This window comes from Trachypithecus francoisi, unplaced genomic scaffold, assembly GCF_009764315.1.
Source record: "Trachypithecus francoisi isolate TF-2019V2 unplaced genomic scaffold, Tfra_2.0 Lachesis_group11, whole genome shotgun sequence".
Lineage (NCBI taxonomy): Eukaryota > Metazoa > Chordata > Mammalia > Primates > Cercopithecidae > Trachypithecus > Trachypithecus francoisi.
In genome coordinates this window covers 109877545-109889263 of record NW_022681456.1, presented here as the reverse complement: position 1 = coordinate 109889263, position 11719 = coordinate 109877545, and the positions used below count along the sequence as shown (strand labels likewise).

Below are 11719 nucleotides of genomic sequence, written 5' to 3'. Positions count from 1 at the left end.
AAGACGCAGAACATGAAGGTAAGTAAAGACTTTATTCACTTGAGACTTCTTAGCTGTTTTTTAAAACGCTTTATAGCATTTTTGCCTATTTCATGTTTAATAAGCATTTTAGAGTTTAAAGGATATTTGAAGATATGCCTTTAGAATAACAGAATCATTTGATTTTACTAAGAAAATAATTCATGTCTTATTCTTCATTTGGGTGAAGTAATACGAATAATATGTGTTTAAATACGTTTTTTCAAGTGAACTCTGTGAATTAACTAGAAGGTAGAAGGGAAACACCTCCAGAAAACTGAGTTTTAAAACAGAATATTGCGAGAAGTAAGGGGTTTGCAACTGTCCAGGCGTCAAGGAAGGAAGCAGAAGATCCTATTGGCACAGAAATGACCCTTTCTGGTTGATCGCTTTATACAGGTACTCAGAAGTCTGGCAGCAACAATCTTGGCTCTTTTCCTAGTGCTTTTTTTCCTGGGAAACTCCAGCTGCGCTCCGCAGGTAATCAAATGCAAAATAAAAATTTTTTTTTAAATGAGCACTCTGTGTCCACTCTGCTCTTTCTTTCTTCCTTCTTATTTTATTATCTTCTTTTTTATTTTCCTGTAATAGAGGACCGAGCTGCAATGTTTTATTAACGACTCTTCCCTTCTCCTGGATTATAGAGACCGTTGGAGAGAAGGAACTGGACTCCTCAAGCTATGCTCTACCTGAAAGGGGCACGTAAGTTCAAATATTTTGCTCTTCCTACAATAATGGAAGACCCTTAGGAGTCATGAATACATAGATGGAGAGTTATGGAGAGAGAATAATGTCGAGTTTATTCCCTTAAATCATCGAGGCCATCAAAGAGAACAGTAGTTGAGGGAGGGGTGGGAGAGGGGAAGAGTCCCTGATTATTGGAAATCCTCCATCCTTATTAGAAATTCTCCATCCAAAACTGGAGAGTTGCTTGTCTTGGTCCAAACGGGAACTCTGGGGTTGCTTGGGAAATACCGCACTAACCCGGCGTCCGGTCAGGCGCGGGGCTTTGCTCCAGGTCTCCAGGGCGCCTGGCTCACCCCGGCGTTGCGCTGGGAGCGCTGGAAACTCGGCAGCCCCTCGCGACCCTAACCTGGAGCAACCTGCCTCCTCCCCAGGCCCGGGGACTGCGCTGTGCCGGGAGGAGCTGAGGTTTAAGCCCGGGTTGTCCCGGGCCGGGCGGGCGCTGAGCCCCGGGTCTCGCTTTTGCAGAGGGTCGCCGCTTCATCTCCGACCAGAGCCGGAGGAAGGACCTCTCCGATCGGCCACTGCCGGGTGAGTGACCAAGGTGTCAGGGCGCTAGTCCTGCGCTTTTGAAATAGGATGGGGCGGGCAGGGCTTGCTCCGCGGTGGTGCCTACAGAAAGCTTCTCCTCACCGGAAAGACGCGGCCCTGATGCGCCCTCAGATATAGTCGGCCCAAGGGCAGCCCAGGTTAGCAGCAGCGGCTGGAGGCCGAGCACCGGAGCTGGGAGCTCGCGCGTCCAGCCAGCGCCAATGCTGGCAAGGGCGGCCGAGGCTGGCGCTGCGGCTCCCCAAGCTTTATTGGCTTGAGGCTGTTCAGCCAACCCTCTGGCCGCCAGGGTGTGCAGAGGTCGCCAGGGAGTCAGGGCCTGAGGTTCAGCTCAGAGGGGTAAGGCGAGATTGGAAGAACTATACAAATGCTTCTAGAAATGTATCTGCGTGTTTATGCATGAACTTTACTCAGCCTCCTCTTAAACGCTGTTAGTACTAAAAAAGGAACTTACTAGGAACTTCAAATGTATGCTTCTGTTTTACTAGAAAGAACTATCAAAGGTTCAAAATCAAAAGAGTAACATGCGGGCAGTTAAGGATGGGACTATTCTTCTTCATGCTAAACCTTTCCGTCGTATTGTTTTAAAAAATAACAGTACAATTCGATAAAATTGTAAAGATTGAAATGCTAAAATTAAAAAGTATACTTACTTGGAAAAATACCAAACACCGCTGTTGAACACATAGTAGGTGCTTACATTTTTGTTTAGGCTCTTCAAACATGCTGTGTAATTGAGCTTATTTATCTTATGAGGGTAAGATTTGTTTCTCAATTTCAGTTGCCCCAAATTAGAAATCACGTTTGGTGCTGAATCAGAACAATTTGTCTTTTTTCAGCTTAGATTTGAAATAACTTTGAATTCTTAGCAGATACTCCTTCAGTCAAATAATTACTTTATACTTGGCCGAAAAGGTAAATTATTATCTAAACTTCTCTTTGGCGTATAGTTTAAAATTCTCTTCCATACCCTGTTTGTAAACTTGACATAACCAATTGTAAGTCATTTCCAAGGCAAGTGTGACATGTTTCCATTTATAAAAAATTAGTCTTCTGTGTAAGTAGTCCTTTGTTGAGGGCTCAAAATCTATTTCATAGAGGGTTTTCTAGTATTGCTGCATGTTAGAATAGGACTTATCTACATGAATATATAAATGCTAACAGAATCTGTATACATTTTTGTTTCTCCAGAAAAACGAAGCCCAAATCCCCGACTACTACCTATTCCAGAGGCAGCAACCATCTTACTGGCGTCCCTTCAGAAATCACCAGAAGGTACTAACATACTGACCTATTTCACCTGCCTAACAGAACAGCTTTGCTTACTTTTGGGATTCTGTGTTGAGTGCAACACTCCTCTCCCAGAATTTCTTGGCCTTAGGCCCAGAGATTCAATTCTGTGCTGCTTGAGTGAGGCCCAAGAATCTCTGTCCTTAAGCAATTCTTCCACATTATTCTTTTTTTTTTTTTTTTTTTTTTTTTTTGAGACGGAGTCTCGCTCTGTCGCCCAGGCTGGAGTGCAGTGGCCGGATCTCAGCTCACTGCAAGCTCCGCCTCCCAGGTTTACGCCATTCTCCTGCCTCAGCCTCCCGAGTAGCTGGGACTACAGGCGCCTGCCACCTCTCCCGGCTAGTTTTTTGTATTTTTTAGTAGAGACGGGGTTTCACCATGTTAGCCAGGATGGTCTCGATCTCCTGACCTCGTGATCCGCCCGTCTCGGCCTCCCAAAGTGCTGGGATTACAAGCTTGAGCCACCGCGCCCGGCCCACATTATTCTGATGATTGGTCAGGTTTGAAAACAACTGGAACTTCAGAGCCAGTTAATAAAAGTTGAAATCGTGAGAATGGAGATGCCTTCTAGGGCTTAGATGTAGTGGGAAAAGGGAAGACAATAAAACACCCAAAAATCAAGGGAAATGGGGAAAATAGTACCAGTGAAGGGACATTAAAAGGAGCAAGGAGAAAGATGAGAAAAATCAGAATAAGAGAGTATCCCAGAATTCATTCGGTAGTTGATGCTACTGATCACTCTCCTCTTGAAACTTTCTAAGGATGGAAACTATAAGAATGGTTACTATAGCAGAATGTTTAGTAAGAATACAGAACTCAGGGGACATTAAACAGTGTGTCACTGGACTTCCCCACACCTCCTGCCCAGTGGCACAGCTTGCTGCTGCTATGCCATATCTGAAACCTTGTTTACAGAATGTGATACAAGAAAGTAAACTGCAAAGTTTAGAGCAAGCAGGTCTGAGGCTCTGGAGAGCTGGCATGACTCTCAGAACTCTAGCAGTGAAAAGTTGTGAAATAGTTGAATAATGGGTAGAGGATGCTATATCCAAGCTGTTTAAAACCCAGCGATTTTTGAAGTCAGTATGAAAAGAGCTCTGATGGAGATTGGTAGATAGTGACGTTTTAGATTTGATCGTTGGGAAGATGTGCAGAGCAGAAAGGAAAGTGACCTATAATGGACAAGAGAGAGCTAATTTTAAAGAGGAGAGGTATCTTCATTAGCAATTTGAGGAAAGGATGTGATTATAAGGTCCCCATCTCAAGTCTTTTTTGGAAAACAAATATCTATTTTTTTAATTATTGAAGTTTTCTAAGTGGATTGTCTCTGAAGATGAAATAACTAATTTTATTAGTCTAAATGTATTAGTCTAAATTTATAGAAAAGTTGTTGATTCCCATATGATAAATAAATCACTAGTCTTCTTTAGTATTTTTATTCTATGCTCTCTCAATATTATTTAGAAAGCTCTTATTTAGCGAATTATGGTTTCAGTGGAATTTATATAGGGATGCAGTTCTGGTTTTGCTTTGTTTTGTTTTGTTTTGTTTTGTTTTCTTCCTTCCCTTTAAAGAGAAACCCATTTTCTGCAATGGTTTAAAGTGTGCTAGAAATTCAGGTTAAGATGTAACCCAAACATTCAAATTATATTGCAACTAACTGAAAGGTGATCTTAGAAGAAATTAGATGCACTTTGCCCCTGGCCACTCCTTCTCCCTACCTTATTGTAACCTTTAGTCATTCTATCCTATTTTTAGAGTCCCAGGAACCTGCTGTTGTCTAACTCTTCAAGTATCCCCACCTCAGATGTGATAACTCATGCTCTCAAGTTTCGCGATCCCACACAGCCGAACGAGTGCCTCTTCTTTTTGTCTCATTTCCTCCCCAGAACTCTAGCTCCCCTAATAAAAGAACATTTGCAAATGTGTTCCCATGTCATCTTTCCTGAGTAAGATCCATTTTAACAGGAAATATAGAGACAGTCCTTTGATGCAAATTAATTATTTTAATGGTGGATATTTTAGACATAAGTCAATTTGTGAGACCAAGACACATGGCTCTTGGAGATTTTTACCAGACATACCATACTGTAGTTTCAGTCATTATAGAGGTTCAGATGTAAAATATGAATTCCCCAATGTGTCCCAAGCTGAGAAGAAAAGATTTTAAACTGAACAAATCAAAACCCATACTGTTTACATTTTTAGTAGCAGAGTCCATGAGTTAACATAGCTTAGAAGGCTAAGTGTTTATTTCCTGAGATTCTCTTTGTCTTACCTTTTCCTCTATTAAAACACAGAGTGTATATTTATTTTAAACATTTTTTTCTTACAGATGAAGAAAAAAACTTTCATCAGACCAGATTCCTGGAAGATAGTCTGCTTAACTGGTGAAAATATACTAGACTGTGTTTAATTATAGTTCTATTCTCTTTGAAAACATGAACCATGTGTATAAAACCTTTGGACCTTTTTATTCCATTTGTAATCTTAAGAACACACACAGATAGTTTTATTCTTTCAGAAACAAAATATATATACATGCTTAGCTGAGAACATCATCTTCTTTCATTGCTTCAGGTCCTGTTTAGGTGACCAAAAATGTTTTTAGATCACCTTGTGTCTTACTCTTGAGTTTCTTAGAATATTTATAATTATAAGGTTGAAGACTAAAGTGTACTTTCCTTTTAATTATAGCCAGTACCTGTCTTGATCTTAGTTGTTGTTGTTGTTGTTGTTTTCATTTTGTTACCCACTTGCATTTTGTTTTCAATCAACAGAAATTCTCCTCTGTTTTCCTTTCATCCCATCCCCAAGGAGGTGGGAGGAAGGCAAGAAGCATGGCAGGATGGGAAATAGGAGAGTATGACTCTCTATAACTCATCCAGGAGTGATCAATTAAGAAGATAAATTGGATGACTGGGGAGAAGCCCTGTGACAGGAACACTTCAGTGTGGTTGCTGAGAGGAGACAGTCATTGAGGTAGAAGGTTTGCCAAAGATCTAGAGCTTGGAGCTCCCTTTGTGCTCTTTGGGAATTACCTTGCATTCAGTTTAGAAACATGGATCTAAAAGTTACTGGGAAATAAGCAGATGGAGACACACTCTGTTGTTTATGTATTGGAAGAAGGGAACAAGCCAGTTTTGTTAGAGGTAACTCATTTTCCATGACCAAACAGACTCAACAGATTCAAGTACTAAGCTTACTCTAATTGACTAGACTCTAGGTTTTATTTGACATCATAGCATTACAGAAATCACTCTGATAACATAAGTGCACAGTAATATGCCTGATCTTCTCCTTTTTAAAAGCCAACTTGAGTTCAGTACTATCTGAATACACCCATGCACACATATACACACACGCATACACACATACTCCTGTGGCAAACATAATAATGTATTTATTTAGAATTATAATATGACCATCATGTTTTTTTTTACCTAATCAGAGTTGTTATTGACAAATGTCATAAGTGGAAAGCATTGTTAATTCTTATCGTCATCAGTATTTACCATTATTTAGTAGCTCAAGAATATCTTTAGGTGAATATCTCTGTAACTTGGAATTGCAATTTAACTGTGTTAAGTCATCAGAACTCTGCTTATAAGATTTATCTGTATCTTGTTTCATGATTTAATAATGAAACTAAATTCAAGTTAATGTAATGTTGATCTCTGTCAAAAAATAACTTGTGAGCATTAAAATATCTGTATGGCATTATAATAGGCACCTGTCATTAATTATGACTTGATTTGAAAGTAGACTTACTAGGCAGTGCTTATATCCAAGTTATCAAAAATTGTTTCCGAAATCATTGTTTTTTATTTATACAGAGTCCTAACCACTTCACCATTAGGAGGGGTGGCACATTAAAAATTATTTACCCATCAGCCATAAACTTGTACATATTGACTATTGAAATAGTATGTGTATTCAAAGAACACTTTTAACATCTATCTTATGAAATAATTCTTCCCACAACTAACCAGAACAATCTCAAAAATGTCATACTAATCATTGTTTTAAAAGCTGTCTCGATGATCAATAGCTGTTAAAATATAGCTCCAAGTATTCTAAGTACTCAAATTCCTTGGATGTTCTTAGGTACAAATATGCTGATTAATTTAAAAGTCCCTCTTCCTAATTTTCTATAACTTTTCAACTCTCTTACGGTGTCTACATTCTATTTATTTCTAGATTTTTAAAAAACTGAAATGAACAAGTGATCATAGATCAGAAAACCTTCACATTATATGGCTTGTGTTTTAAAATTGGAAATTTTCTGCCTTCAACATGGATACATGCACGAGAATACCTCGATCTGCAGGCAGGGCTTTCAGTCACTTTCTGCACAATTCTCATTGCCCTTCCCTTTTTTGCCTCTATAGCCTACGTCGGCTATCTGGCCTCCATCCTGGGCTCTTAATTATTCTTTGTTTTCCAGTAGTTGCCTTCTCTCCCCCAATACCATCATTGTGCTCCTAAGAGAGGAGAGAAGAAGGTGAAGTGGCCCTGGCTTGTTCAGATTATCCTCCAGCTTGCATTTCTTCTTTCTTTAACTGGTTATGATAAATGAAAATGTGTTATCTTATCAACCTTGAATTACATTATTTTATCTTGACCACAAAGAAAGGGAAGTTGGGAATGTAACTTCATTCTGTTCAGTCTCTTCATACTGGACTGTAAATTCCTTTAGAAAGAGCTCATTTTTAATATGATTTAATCCTCACAAACACTGTGTGAAATGGGCCATTTTATCATCCATATTACTCATAGACATTTGGGATCATTCAATGAAGACTCTTTGGACCTCCCTAAGTAGACTTGATCAGTCCCTCTCGTGAGTCTTTCTTGTACCCTGGAAAACTATTAGTATAACACCTGCAACATTTATGTTCTCATTTGCATATGTAAACTGTAGCAGTTCTGTTCACTCTAACCCTTACCACGGAAGGGACAGTAGTGTCTTGATCAGTTCAGGCTGCTAAAACAAAATACTGCAAACTGTGTGACTTATAAACAACAGAAATTTATTTCTCACAATTCTGGAGCCTGAGAAGTTCAAGATCAAGGTGTCAACACAATTAGTGTCTGGTAGAAAGCCCATTTCTCATAGATGGCACTTTCTTGCTGTGTCCTCATGTGGTGGAAAGGACAAGGCAGCTCTCTGGAGCCCCTTTTATAAGGGCAGTAATCCTATTGATGAGGGCTCTGCCCACATGATCCATTCCCTTCCCAAAGGCTCTGCCTCCTTTGTGAATATCATCACATTGGGGATTAGGATTTCAATACAGATGGGCCCAATTTATAATGGTTCAATTTATGATGTTTCAACTTTATGATGGGATGAAAGCAACACACACTCAGTACACTCCTTGACTTACCATGGATTTATATTCTGATAGGCCCATTATAAACTAAAAATATCAGAGGGTTGGCCAGGCATGGTGGCTCACGCCTGTAATCCCAGCACTTCCGGAGGCTAAGGTGGGCGGATCACTTGAGGCCAGAAGTTCAAAGACCAGCCTGGCCAATATGCCAACACCCTGTCTCTACTAAAAAGAAAATACAAAAATTAGCCAGGTGCGGTGGCACATGCCTGTGGTCCAAGCTACTTGGGAGGCTGCAGTATAAGAATTGCTTGAGCCTGGGAGGTGGAGGTTGCAGTGAGCCGAGATCACACCACTGCACTCCAGCCTGGATGACAGAGCAAGACTGTCAAAAAAAAAAAAAAAGAAAGAAAGAAGAACGAAAGAAAGAAAGAAAGAAAGAAAGAAAGAAAGAAGAAGGAAGGAAGGAAGGAAGGAAGGAAGGAAGGAAGGAAGGAAGGAAAGAAAGAAAGAAAGAAAGAAAGAAAGAAAGAAAGAAAGAAAGAAAAGACAGTATCAGTGGGTTTATCCAAACGTAACCCCATTGTAAGTTGAGGAGCACCTATATATGAATTTGGGGTCGCACAAACATTCAAACTGTAGCAGGTGGTACAATCCATAAAAAGAGTCTTGCTCTCAGCTGATCAGATACCACACATTTTTTCTATAGTTCTTGTCCTTCAACTTATGAATACATACATTCTTTAAAAGCAACAATTTTTTGAACCTCTGTGTCTCCAAGTAAGACCTTTTATTTATGCAACGATTATGTACAAGGCACTGTACTAGACACAGAGCCATCTGCTAACAATCTTATTTGCTTCTCCTCACCAGCTTTTGTCGGTCTTGGGGAAAAGGATGAAGAAATGACTAGAGTGGAGGGATGGAGTCACCTGGCAGCAGCTGTCTGAATAGGGGACCAAGTACAGGATAGAAGGTGATTCCTACACATGCTGTCAAAGCCAGGTGTTTGCAAGTCAGCTAAATTCCATGTGCCTTATCATTTGTACACACTTATTATCATCAAATTATTATTTCATTGAACAAAAAGCACTTACATCTTCAGGTATTTTACTGTGTAGGCATGTTTTCAATAATAGTTGAACAACCAGTTACCAATCAAGAATATCATCTGAATAGACACTGTACGCTACTTTACTAGGGATACATTTTCGTGGTTATTGTAACAGTGAACCCTCGTTTATCACAAGATCTTCCTGGTACTTCAGCGAATGAGCCTATAATATAAGTCCATCTCATATTTTTTCTACTCTCCAGTACAGAGCATTTCAAACTTCTCTGCAGATGCTGGGTTAATTGGCATCCACAGGTCATGTGTCAAAGGTTGGATTTTAGGTCAATTACTTCTCTTCTTTCTGGACATCTAAGTAAAGTAAATTTCCAGCCATCTTCCATTTTGGTCTGATTTGCTGCTTGTATCCAACAGTCTTCTACTTTTTTCTAGCTAATGGAGCAATAGGAGGGCGGAATTACAGTTTTCCAATGGTCTTGAACCATCTGACACCTTGTCATTGCTTCTCTTCCATTTTTGTCATCAATAATCCATCTCTGAGAAGACCAAAACTTTTTTAGAGCCTCTTCAGAAGACAAATTGATATGTCAATAAAGGAAGTCACTGTGAGTTAAATGGAACTCACAGTGAATAACTACTTAGTTATGAAAAAAAGCCATCCAAGAGTGTGATTTTTGTTTTTGTTTTGTTGCCAATTTAGACTTAATTATACTTAAAACATAAATCTGCTGAATTAATAATCGTTCAACTATGACTCTGTGCACATTACAGAATATGTTAAGAGACATTGTTGTTATTACAACTGAATAGATGTTCTATTCTAACTAGTTTTAGAAAGATAGCTTCTGTAGGGATTATTCATAACAGCTGCTCCCCACATGTTATTCGAATGTCTAAACAATTTTTAAACAAGGCATTATCAGTGAAAGTTAAGCTATTAAATATTAATGCATTTATTTACTTGGATTTAACAACTTATCATCTATGAAGATTGACCAAATTTTTTAAAAGTCTGTCTATTTAAACAACAGAAAAACGTTACAGTAAGATGTTGGTACCATGCACATGGCAATATCTTCCATTCACATGGTAATATCTTCCATTAATTACAACATAAATTCTAGAGTTCAAAAGTGACATAAATGTGCATTAATATGCATCAAAATATGAACTTAGGATAGCTGTTCACACATGGATTTTGTCTCTGCAAAACTACATAAATATCATGGTTCTGATGCATGTGAAAAATGAAAATAATCAGTAAAAATCTAGCTATTTAAAATATGTAGGTAGTGCACATTCATGGGTAAGATCAAGGTTTTCAGGGGGGAAATGGGAAATTTGTGTGGTGGGGTAGAGAAGCTGCATAAATAGTAAGCAAAGGATTATGGTGATAATTTAAAAATAAAAAAATTTTAAAAAGAGAAAAATCCTTACCACTTAAATTCACCATTTTAAAAACACTTTTCCATCTTCTGCCTTTAATGAGTGCTCCTCCTCATGCCTAACTTTTATGGGGGAAACAAGAGTTGGGGAAAATAGCTTGGATCTTATTCTAAATTATGAAATTGTCATTCACTCAATTTCTTCCACTTTTTAGGCAGATAATAAATTCCATTGTAAGACTTAGAAGGAGAAAATGAAATGTGTGGCATTTTTATTTTAAATAATTAGTCTTACTTTGCTTTTTAAAATTAGCTCTTCTTAGCACATGTAGAATTCAGTTCTTATATTCACCATGCAGCTTTTTCTTCCCATGAGGAACGTGGCTCAGTGCAAATGGTGACTTGATATTTAACCTATCCCTTTCAGCCTCCTTTTCCTCATCGTATCTCTCATCCTCCACTTCATCTTCCACATCACTGCTCTGAGGACTGGAGGCCTGAGACCCTGAAGGAGAAGGTGGTACTGAGGAAGGCCTGGGATATTTAAATCCTTCTGTCTGCCAAAGACAAAAATAAGACATAAACATCATAACAATGTATTGGCTTTCAATGATGTAAATACTATGCATCAACCATCAATTTTGTAAGTAGTTATCTATTGCAGTCTGGGTGCTGTTAAACTTTGATTCATTTTGATTTTGATACCACCAACCTCAAGAGGGAGTCATTAAATATATAGCTTTTCTTTATTAAGTACTGAAATGTGCCAGGTGTTATATACATATTATTATCATCTCATCTTTTAACAGCACTCTGATACATATGTTTTTTTCAGTACAGAAGAAAATGGAGGGTTAGAGGGGTCAACTAACTTGCCCAACATCACACAGCACATAAACGGTAGAGCAAAGATTTGTACCAGGTCTGTGATGACTCTAGAAACTTTAATGTCAACTGCCATCTTACACTGCGGATACTGTTAGTCTCTAAGTCTCAACTTTGCTCAACAGAGCTTTGGAATGAGGGTACCCTGGAAATGCCATGGACAGCCACCACTTGAAGGCATCCTGGAAGTCAGGCCACTTCACTGACCCTACAATTCCACCAGTTGCTGTTATTTCAGTTAATGAGAAAATACCACTAGACTTTCATTAATTTGCCCTTCTCCTTGAGATACTGAGATAACTTATTTGATAAACACATGCCGAGCACCAATTATGTTTCTGGCACAACATTGCCACTAAAGAAACCAGATGAAAAAACATGATTGGAGTGCATATGATTGAGTGGGGAGACAGATGTATAAAAGTGTTACAGTGCTCGTCACT

General features: G+C 38.8%; 2 protein-coding genes across 3 annotated transcripts in view; one reads left to right on the top strand and one right to left on the bottom strand.

Annotated features, from left to right (window-relative positions):
* The first annotated feature begins 298 nt into the window (after positions 1 to 298).
* SPX (spexin hormone) lies at positions 299 to 10411 on the top strand. 2 transcript variants are annotated; one of them, XM_033222703.1, is made up of 6 exons: positions 299 to 498; positions 663 to 720; positions 1231 to 1293; positions 2503 to 2586; positions 4937 to 4991; positions 8808 to 10411. In XM_033222703.1, exons 2-6 carry the CDS (start codon positions 699 to 701, stop codon positions 8833 to 8835), a joined length of 252 nt encoding a protein of 83 aa, XP_033078594.1. In that variant the 5' UTR covers positions 299 to 498; positions 663 to 698; the 3' UTR covers positions 8836 to 10411. The 2 variants fall into 2 exon arrangements, with proteins under 2 accessions (XP_033078594.1, XP_033078593.1); XM_033222702.1 differs by lacking the exon at positions 8808 to 10411 and having other exon boundaries at positions 343 to 498; positions 1137 to 1293; positions 4937 to 6745.
* GYS2 (glycogen synthase 2) overlaps positions 9936 to 11719 on the bottom strand; it is a 76721-nt gene continuing 74937 nt past the window's right edge. Inside the window, exon 16 of the mRNA XM_033222701.1 lies at positions 9936 to 10948. Coding sequence (XP_033078592.1) covers positions 10727 to 10948 — 222 coding nt within the window. The 3' untranslated portion in view covers positions 9936 to 10726. The remainder of the gene's footprint in view (positions 10949 to 11719) is intronic.

What these genes read in the sequence shown, in the direction of transcription:
- SPX (XM_033222702.1), top strand. Translation starts at nt 699, where the DNA reads ATGCTCTACCTGAAAGGGGCAC. An exon ending in GCTCTACCTGAAAGGGGCAC is followed by an intron (nt 721 to 1,136) that starts GTAAGTTCAAAT and finishes CCTCCTCCCCAG; the next exon opens with GCCCGGGGACTGCGCTGTGC. An exon ending in CTCCGATCGGCCACTGCCGG is followed by an intron (nt 1,294 to 2,502) that starts GTGAGTGACCAA and finishes TTGTTTCTCCAG; the next exon opens with AAAAACGAAGCCCAAATCCC.